Source organism: Oxyura jamaicensis, chromosome 3 (assembly GCF_011077185.1).
Source record: "Oxyura jamaicensis isolate SHBP4307 breed ruddy duck chromosome 3, BPBGC_Ojam_1.0, whole genome shotgun sequence".
Classification (NCBI taxonomy): domain Eukaryota; kingdom Metazoa; phylum Chordata; class Aves; order Anseriformes; family Anatidae; genus Oxyura; species Oxyura jamaicensis.
In genome coordinates, this window is record NC_048895.1 from 14,230,779 (window position 1) to 14,241,363 (window position 10,585).

Below are 10,585 nucleotides of genomic sequence, written 5' to 3' on the forward strand. Positions count from 1 at the left end.
GAAATTCCACGCAAACCCCTGGAATGGTCCATGGGGGTCTGCTCTGCCCTGTGTCAGCTCCCCGCTGGTGGTGGTGGAGGAATTGCCACAGGCTGCTGCCAGCTGGTGCCCACCCCACGTGCCTTAGTCACCCCAACAGACCACCTCTGGGAGCAGTCTGTCTGCAAGAGATGCAAGAAATGTCCTCCTGGATCTTTTTTTTTTTTTGGTCTCAAATGATATTTTGAATTCAAAATACCTGGCTCATTTCCTAGAAGGGAAGTGCTAAAAGACACCCGAAGGTGTGCTCCACAGGAACAGGCACAGAGTTCACACCAGCACCAACGGAATGACGTACATAGGTACTTGGAAAAACAACAAGGTAATTTTACGGACTCCTTCATTTCAAACTTTGTCTGGGCTTGGCATGGAGCGTGTCTTACTATGCCCACCCTTAGATGCATAAAAAAGAAAGGCATTACCTGAGAAGGATAGATCAACACCAGGCTCTTCTTCCACTAGGGAATCTTGTCCCAAGCCAGCCTGAAGACTTCAGACACTTGGGGCACTGAGATATCTGCTGCATCCTGAGGCTACTGCAAATACATTGGTCACTGCTGGCCCTGGTGAAACACGTGGGCAGTGTGGCAGTAGTGGTGCCCTACATGGACGGGCTGTGTGTGCACAGCTGGTTGAGCCCAGCCTTTCTGCTTGTGTATATGCACCCCACACACCTCCCTCAACCAAACATGGGAGCTCTGGCCATGGATAGATACACCACTAAATAGTGGCTGCCCTTGGTTACTGAGTTCACCGGGAATTAATTGTTAAGTATATAAAAACCGCTTATTTTGTTGACGATGGAGACATCCTTGAAACGAGACAAATAGAGGCCTGCAATTAACAAATAGCATCTTGTGGCTTTTTGAAATCTAGTCTGTCCTTTTCTCACTCTCATACAAAAGTATTTGTGCAGCAACAAGATTTAAGAGTATGGTACAAACATGCTTTACAGCACAGATTTAAACCCCCAGACATCGTTTAGTCTGAAACAAATCAAAGATTTGCAATGCCTTGATCCAGAGAAAGAAATTCCAGAAAATTTAATTAACCCCTCAGGCTGTCAGGGTAGATGAGTTATTTGTAGGGCTGGGGACAGCAGTTCCCTGTTGCACAGATTGCAAAGATCCTGTGAGACTATCAGCAGAGGAAAGATTTATTAGATACTGTGACTGGCCAGAAACTCCAAGCTCTTATCTAAAATCCCTGTAGAAGTAGGAACCTAAATCTGAAAAAGAGTCACTGTCCTCTCCTCTTATCTGAATAAGATAGCAGACTCAGAGGCAGCATTCTGAAAAGATACTGTAATGGAAGCAAACATACCATATACATAAACATTAACCCTTTTCTTCATCCATCATCTCTCATTAAATGCAGATGAATGGTACTGGAAGGCTAGAATATCCTTCTGGGGCAGTTTACGAAGGCGAGTTCAAAGACAACATGTTTCATGGGGCAGGAACTTTTCCAAATGGAGCGAAGTACATTGGACCATTCAATGAAAACAAGTATGTTTGAAGCTGCAGAGTTCTGTAGTCTTTTCTATTAGTTTTCATTCAATAAGGCATGAAGTCCAAATAAAATTCAGCTGATGTGGGAGTAGGTTTCTTTTGCTACCAGGGAAACTTGCACTGGGTATCTGAAATTGCTGATTCCAGCTGCATCCATCTCATCAGATCAGTTAAAAGCCAGCAATTCAATGCCAGACAGAAATTTTCAAGGTGGTTGTTCCACTCACCCACTTGTTTTTGTCTTACCAGGTTTCTCGATACAGGCAGAGTTAAGAAGAAGAGAACAGTTCAGATAAATTTCAGATTATTTTTTTTTCAAGCCTACAGACACATGCAGAAACACAGCACTGATTTGCACCAACAGTTTGTGAAGTTTTTGTTTACTTATTTTTGAGGTACAAATTCTGTAGAGAAAATGCAGATGTTTATTTTTATCACTCAGAATAAAATATTTTAGTGCCACTCATATAAAACAAAAACTAGGTTAATTTTGTTTTGAATTGCTAAGATACCATCTTTTCCTAAAGCAAGAAGTTGATACCCACTTCGTAATTCACAAAACAGATCTAATGATAAAAATAACTGTAAAAACTCATGTAAGCATGTTCATGTTTATTTTCCTTATGACTTCTCTGTCAAATTTCCTGGGTTTGCTTTAGGTTTATTTTTTAAGTACCTCCACAGTCCAGTATCTGAAATAAATCAAAAAGATGTAAGTGCAGTTATTATGTGGTCTTTCATCATAAAACATTCCTGCCTTGTTGCTGACCAAAAAGAACAGCCATAGTAGAAATATGACCAATTCTGTTTTTAAATAACTAGACGCCAATGGAAGCATTAGCAAAATGTACCTGAATGCAGAATATTAACCTGTATATTAAACTCAAAGAGGGGAATTAAAGACATTTTACACTATTACAGTGGCACGTTAAAATCTGCCACAGGGCTGCTGACCTTTGCTGTCATGCTGAATGTCAGATGTGAATTTGGTGTGAAGTCTAAATCTGAATACTCATCACTGTAGTGAGGGCATTCAGCAATAGATCACATACACAGCTTTTACTTTATGGGTGTTTCCTTTCAAAAATCTTAGGGTGATGCTTCTGCTCCCACGGGAAAATGTAGTCCATTGCAAAGGGGCCAGCACAGTGCTTGTCACTGGTAGCTGGTAGCCTTGATTCAAGCTAAAATGCTGGCATAGATGCACCCTAATTAGTAGGAGATACCCAATCTTTGCCTGCCACTGCCATTTTCACCAGGAAATTAAGACTTTTCATTTTTGACCCTGTTTTGTGCTTAACACACGCTGCTCCCTGACAGCCCAACACAGGGTATTTTGCCCAGTTTCGGGATTGCCAGTTTCCACCTACTCGCACAAGCTCGGTGTCTGTTCACCAGATCACCACAGCTTTCATGAGAGAACACAAATAGGCAACAGCACCACGGTAACTCGCTGTGACTGCTAGGTGCCTTCATTTTTTAAGGGGAACATATCTCCAGTAATTGGTTTTGGAAGTTATTTTCCCCTTATTTGCAAGAGATGCTGATACATACATTTCTTCTTTATAGCAATTTTCAGGTGTAACGATGAGCTCGATCACAGCTTTCAAAGATCAGCAGAAACGCATGGTTTATGAGGACTCGGTTCATGTGGCAGTTATGTTTTTTCCCCGCTGGAGGCTGTAAATCCTTGCACTTTGCCCCAACAGTAGAGAAGGATGGGGAAAGGGTGAGGCAGGATGAATTTTTACAGCAAAGTCAACACAGTAACTGGCTGCATACACTTACTTACACATACTTTTACACATACTTACACATACTTTAGGATGTCCCTCAAGGAAGTCAGGATCAACTTGATAGGACTTAATCTCTGATTACTTCAAATTATGACCGGATCTACAAAGTTTTTCCTGTACAGGCTATGTGCTAGCAGGATGATAGAGTAAACACACTTTTGCACAGGAAGGCTTATGTTATTTGGCTGTCTAAGCCACGTGCTTCGTAAGTCTTCTTAGCTTTTATAAGCTACCAGGTGGGAGAAAAGTAAAGCAGGTACTTGGTCTGGATGGGGAAGGTTTTGATTCCTGGCACTTTGCTTATCCAGCTTGCACACACACAGCTGTGCTTCCACAAACTGATCACATTCTTTATTAACAGGTTGGATTCATGTTGTCAAAGGATGGAAGGCAAAGGAGACTTTATAGATGAAAACGGAGTGGTGTGGACTGGCACCTTCAGTGGCTCAGCAGCAGTGGGACTGAAGCAGAAGCTGAGAATGTAGCTATTTGGTACTGACAGCAGCGGGAGCCAAGGGCAGCCCTGGCATCGCATTCTGGGTTCAACAGCTGCGATGAGTTTTCGACAGGCATTGATTTCTTCATGTATTTATTAAAAATAACCCGAGGATGGATGTCACTGGTAAGTAAAATAAAGCTACTTTTATTTTCAGACTAATCAGTTGAAGTCTCCTAAGTAAAAACCTTAAACAAAATGGGTCAGAAAGGGTTAAGTTACAGGTGGAAGAGTTAATGTATAGAATTCCTTTTTGTTTTAACCTCAACTAGGAATTTCTTTCTCCCTGGGTTTCAAAAAAATAAAAGTAATCAACAAATGAAGCCTAATTTATTCTCGTCTTCTTTGACTTTCCCCAGAAAACAAAACTCCCCACCCACAAAAGCTTTTGCAAACACAGTGCTGATGTTTGAACTAAGCCTGGCATTCCACAGTGAGGTCAGGACAGAGAGCAAGTGCACCGACAGCATGGCAATCACTCCTGCCAGGTAAAGCCCGTAATCCCCAGGCTCCAGCAGGAGATTGCTCAAAGACATGTGCCAAAGCCACTTTCCTCTGGGAGGGAAGTCGACAGGTGAGCACACAGGGAGAGGCTGTTCACTGTCACCATTCCTATCAGAAGGTCTAATGGAATAATAAATCTATTTCCCTTATTGCTTGGGTTTGTACCTCAAAGGTCTCTTTGGACTATGAATCTAAATATTTTGATTTACAAAGCAGGAAAATTGCTATTTTTTTTTTTAAAAAAAAAAAAGCAACACAACAGCTTTGTGAGGAAAAAAAGGTATTGAGTCTTTGTTTGCCAGTTGTTTAAGTTTTAGTAAATACCTGCCTTTGCCTCCATTTGCAACCACAATGTACAAATTGTTACTCTTTCAGATGTATCTCCAAATACTCAGTGCATTTTGCTATGATTTGGTAAAATCTTGGGCTCTTTGGTTTCTTACCAAAATGAAAAAACTAGCACATTATCAGCCCACTGAAACACAAGCTGCTCGTTGATCATTTGGCAACGTAACTCCTTAGGTTATATTCACAGGTATTCTTCTTCAGAATTACCATTTTGTTTTGCTCAAGTTTGTTGTTTTTTTTCTGCTCCTGAAACAGCCAGGTCCAAGAGAGAAATACAGGGTCCCTGTCCCTAGTCCTCAATTTCAGGGGTAGCAGCATCTTCACAGAGCTTCCGTTAACCTGCAAGTCTGTCCTTTCAGCTCCTTAGCAAGGACTCCGCATCACCTCCTTTTATCTGTACTGCACAGTAATTATACTGATTTAGGCGTTGCGGTTTTACATTTTAGGTTTTCTGCCTGAAGGGTATCTTTGATGCTGATATTTGTCTTTCAGTGAGAACTCATCCTTCCTTTTGCTACTGTTCTTGCTCCTTTATGCCTCCCTGCTCTTCTGCTCCAGATTAACTCACTGGACTAACTCAAATCTTTTCCTGGCACCCTGGCCATGGGTTACCTGTTTTCTCCCCATGTTTTCTTGATGCCATTCGGTGCAAAATGCCCTGCAGGAACTTGGCGATGAAGTGGAGTAGACATTGAGGGCTGCTGCCTCACACTCCCCCACCTCCCTCAAACCCCTTATTTTTTCTTTCTGAAGGGAAATTTTCACGGTCTAACAAGAAACAGAAAATACACAAGTGCTGGTGGTTCCTGCTCCCCTGCCCTGGCTACTCTGGCTGCCTTGCTCTCCGCCCTGAACGAGAAAATGCACAAGCAAGAAACCCTCCTGGCCTTGGCATCCTTAATGAGGCCACACAGGACAGGAGACTGAGGTTGTCAAAGAAGGCGGGGAGGAGCCGGTCCCGTGTCCCTGCCCCAACTGCTGGCTGCCTTGCTTGGGTGCCACAGGAGGTATTTAACAGCCTCTGAGCTCGGCAAGGTGGCACAGACCACGCCAGCACCCGGCTCGCACCGTATGGCCCCCTCCATCCATCACTTCCCGAGGCTTCTCGCACTCCCTTCACAGCAGCGTGCCATTCTAATTAAGAGAGAAAAAAGTCGGTATCTTTTCCTTCCAAGCGCACAGTCCTGGTTTTTGCATGGGGATGCAAGGATGTGACCTGAAGATTACATAATTAGAAGGCATTTGTCATGCTTGCGTTTCAAATCAGTGATTAGCATGTGACAGTCCCATCCTGGGAAATGCCAAGCCATCATTGCTCTCCTCTCTTTCCTTTCTTGCACACTGCTAATTCCCAGCTCTGGCAACCTCCCGTGCTGAAGGCTCTTCAACTAGCTTGAGGTAAGTTTAAAATGTCCTCAGCATGAGATGAAGTGTGGGATTAATAATGCCATTTTCCTATTATTGGAAAAAACTTGAGCTGGAGGTATTTCATGTCGCATGTGCAGCATGTAAAATGGTATTTAAAATATTTTCAGTCTTCAGTGCCCAGTTATTTCCAGCTGATTTCTTCTAAGACTGATCGGAGATCTAGCTTCATAGTGTGCTGGAGAATCTTGTGAGGCTGCACTTACAGTAAGGGCTCTAGAGAGGCTGAAAGGACCTGTTTTGCTTTTACTGTTTAAAGAGCTAAATTGAGGTCTCTTGCTAGATTGAAGTATTTGGATGATAACTGCGTTAGAATTAGCTGGAGACAAAGCGTGAGACTGAAGAGAGCGTATCAATGATTTTTTTTGCTCTCTTAGAGGACTGGAGGTGTTCTCTAAGTGGGCTATTCAGAACAGACAGCAATGTCAGCCAGGAAAATTGTGAACCAGTCACCAGGAAGATCCTAAGCATTTATTTAGGAAGACTGTAGATGTTTAACAACTTCTACAGAAGCAGCAAAAGTGCGTAGGGATTCTCCTACATTGTTCCCCAATTCCTGATTGTAAGAACAGAACAGGACAGAAAGCCAAAGAAAGAACTGTTATCCCTCAGGCTAGGCTGTAAATGCTTTACCTAACTTAGACTGTTTGCATGCTGATGCTTGGGGTATTTCAGTCTTTTTAACAAGTGATCCTATCTAGAGTTGATTATTTCTGCCATTCCACGTGGGGGTGCAAGGCAGACTGCTGGTGTGATGCTTGTCAGCAAGGGAAGCGTCCCTTGGTGGGCTGGCACACCAGGCAAAGTTTGGACTTGCTGTGGGAAGAGGTCCACCAATGGTTTAGGAAACAGCCTCACAGAGGGCATGCAGGACTTGCTCTCGCTGCTAATGTGCACATGTATTCATGTATGTGCATATGGGAAGGGGTTAAAGGAGTGGGGCTTGCTCAGTATCGAAAAAAGAAGGTAAAGACTGAGGGGTGCCTCTTGCTGCTTTTAACTGCTTTGAGGGAGTTATAAAGGAGACAGAGTCCAGGTTCTTCCCAGAGGCACACAGTGACAGGACACAAGGCAACAGGCACAAGCTGCAGCAAAGGGAAACGTCCCAGTTGGGCACAAGGAATGAATATTCTTCCCTGGGGTGCTGGATGACCCTGAGAGGCTGCGAGGACTCCCATGTAAGAGGTATTCAAACCTGGACACAGCCCTGAGCCACCTGGTCTAGCTCGGAGTTACAGAGGTCCCTGCTCACCTAGAACCTGCTGTGAGCTTATTCCTTCAGTTCCCTGCTAGCAGAGGCAGGATTTGAGCAAGCAGCCCGCACCCAGGGCCTCAGGGCTGAACACCAGTCCTATTTTCCAACCTCTTTTGTCACCCTCGAGGAACAAGCCAGACACTGTTCAGTAAAACTCTTGTCCTCGGTGAGGATGGTATTAACAGCTTCCCCACCTGGCAGTCAGCAGGACAAGAGGCCAAGCACTCACTCCAGACCACACAGAGGTTTGCTTTAGTGCAGAGGAAGGACTGACTACTTTTCGTCCATATATTCAGCAATTCAAAAGAACCAGGGGCAGACAGGCAATGTTATATATTCGTGGAGTCCAGCAGTGAGTCCTAAATGCTGGAAAGTATTCAACATAATGCATTTATTTAACATAACAAAGAGCAGTACCGTGACTCAGGAAATTGCAGGCTGCAGCTAAAGGACACACGAAAGACAGCCTTTCTAGTAAAACAGGGAATATCTCCTGGACCCACTTAACCAAGGTCAACCTACTTTGCAGTGCAGACACAGCAGAGCTCCTGGTGGTGCCTGGAGCAGGAGGGGATGGTGGCATCCCTGGTGCCCCAGTTTCAAAGCCTCACACCTGAGCTCTGCAGAGGACAGAGCTCAGTGGGTCTCCCCTCTGTGGGATCCATCCCTCTCTGTGGGTCTCGCTGTATGGGAATTGTTTCCAGTTCCCTCTATAAGGAAAAATTTCTGCAGATACCAGGAAACCACAGTGTTTTTACAACCCAGGGCAAGGTTCTTTACAACTGGACAATGACATGTCCTCATAAGAGCCCTTCTACAAGCATTACCCTTCTCTAATTAAAATCCCAGGTAGGTTATTTTTCTTCCTGTCAGACATACCTCTTTTTTTGTACTGGATCCGAGAGGTTGCAGGGTATTTATTACCTGTAGCATAACAAGGGGGATGCCTCTTGTGAGTCTCCCCTCCTTACGTGCACCGTCCCTCATGACAACTGCAAGTTTCCTTGTGTTACTGGACGGTAACCATGGATGCTCTTCGGACAGCATCCTTCACGCTGAATCTCTGCCGTGAGGCTGATGGCATAGCTCCTAGCCATGTGCTGGGCAGGGGGGCTGCAGAAGCAGGACCTAGACAGAGACGCAAGTGTTTTGAGGTCTCAGATGCCTGCAAGGAGCTGGTCTAAAAAAGAAAGCTCACAGAGCATGGTAGCACAGCTTTATGCTTTAATTCTGGCTTATATATATATATATATATATTATATATAATTCTGGCTTATATATACATATATATGTATATATATATATTTAATATATATCTGGCTGCTGATATTTTCCCTCAGTTTCACTCTTCTCCATCCTTTCTCAGCATGAAAGAAATGTTTTCTTTCCCTTCCATGAGGGAACCAACATTCAAAACCAAACATACCTACGATGCTTGCTATGCAAGCAGCTGGATAATGCTATTCAGCAGCTGAGGGCTGAAACTGCTGTTTCCCAGTTCAGACAGCTCTGCTCTTCCAGCATGGCTCAATAAACGTCTGCCTCTCCGACCCGGCAGGATTACGAGCTGCTGCTCTCCCACTTCCGAAATGCTGAGCTCCCACACCAGATGCTCTTGCTACTGGCAGGGTACACCCCATGGTACTTCAGCAAGCAGACAGTAAAATTATAAATCTAAGACAGGCTATGCAGCTGATGTGCTCGAAGGCATATTCATGTAATTAATTCCATACTAATTGATGATTATTAACAGCTAACTATTACATGGTGGTATATTGCTATGACTGGTAGAGTAAGGCATTAATAATTTAAAGGCAAAAGAACAGTTAAAGATATGTGGTTTTGGTAAAAAGAAAAAAATGTAATAAACTTCTGGCAAACAGCTGTTTTCACTGAGAATGTTTACCATAGACAAGGTGCGTATTTTTTTCATACCTGTTTCGACTTTCCAATTTGTTCCTTTCCCCCCATCATTGCAAAAAACAGTTCTGAATTTTGAAAGCAGTTCTCAGTGTTACACAAGCTGGTGCCAGCTCACTGGCCCACTAACACAAGCCTCAGGAATTTCCCATGGCATTGACTAGTCTGCACTGGGAACAAAGTTTAACAACTTCGCTACTAAACAAACGGCTACTAAGGTGAAGTTAAAAGCCTGTTTCACTCAGAGATCCAAACTTTTGTATCTTTCTCCTCAAGACTACTAAAGGATGTGTTAGCTACTTCAAAAACAGCAGCATATTTATTTGTTTCAGAACCAAATAACATTCTTACCATCCTTGGAGTTCAAAATATATATATATATATATATTTTTCCCCACTAAGAGGACAGGAGAAGCTGATGGAACTGGGTTTGTTCAGCTTGGGAAAGGAAAGGCTGGAGGGGGCTACTGCCGTCAGCAACTACCTTGTAACAGAGGAGACAGTCAGGCTTTTCTCACAGACACAACGGAAGGACAAATTGCAGTGGGCACAAGCTGCAGAAAGGGAAAACTTGGTCAGAAGGAAAAAAACATCTTCCCCATGGGAGCAGTGCTGCCCTGGGACAGGCCCAGAAAGGTTGTGAAGTCTCCATCCTAGGAGATGCTCCAGCCATGGCTAGATGCAGCCCTGAGCAACCTGATTCAGCTTTGGGGCTAGCCTTAATCTGAGCAGGGAGTCAGGGGACTCCATCTGAACTCTGCCATGAGCCTAAAAGTCTTCAAAACAAAAAGATAACCTTTACACTATCAGCTGATAGAAACCAGATTTAATACGTTAGAACATTTACCTTACTGCAAACCAGGAGTCCACCTAGAAGCTTTCCCTGCCTGCCTCACAAAGCCCACAGCAGCATCCAAAGCCTGAAGCTCTAACCCTTCACCTTTCCTCAGGATTTCCAAACATGTCAGCAAAGGATCCCCTGTCCTGAGAAGCAGCCCTCCTACAATTAAGCAGCTTATCCTTGCATTAATCCTCCATCTCAAGATGCTAAATCTCAAGTCCCTCCAGTGCTATGCTTTCAGTCCTCATCATACCCTCACAAAGTGAGGCCTTGGCTGCCTTGACTGCCACCAGAAATGACTGCTTCGGCAGCATTTCCTACAGCCACCCAGAGCTTTTCTTGCTTCTCTTGCATCTCTCCCACCCATTTAATGCTTCAACGCTTCGTGCCCTCCTCTGTGCTTGCTTCCCTGAAAGCACCACCCCAGGCTTCTCCAGACCACCGCAGCTG

General features: G+C 44.1%; 1 protein-coding gene across 1 annotated transcript; it reads left to right on the plus strand.

The window, feature by feature from the left end:
* The first annotated feature begins 328 nt into the window (after positions 1-328).
* Positions 329-4,000, plus strand: MORN2 (MORN repeat containing 2). Its single transcript, XM_035320453.1, has 3 exons — positions 329-361; positions 1,417-1,547; positions 3,708-4,000. The coding sequence occupies exons 1-3, from the start codon at positions 329-331 to the stop codon at positions 3,829-3,831; spliced, it is 288 nt and encodes a 95-aa protein (XP_035176344.1). The 3' UTR covers positions 3,832-4,000.
* The last annotated feature ends 6,585 nt before the right edge of the window (positions 4,001-10,585 follow it).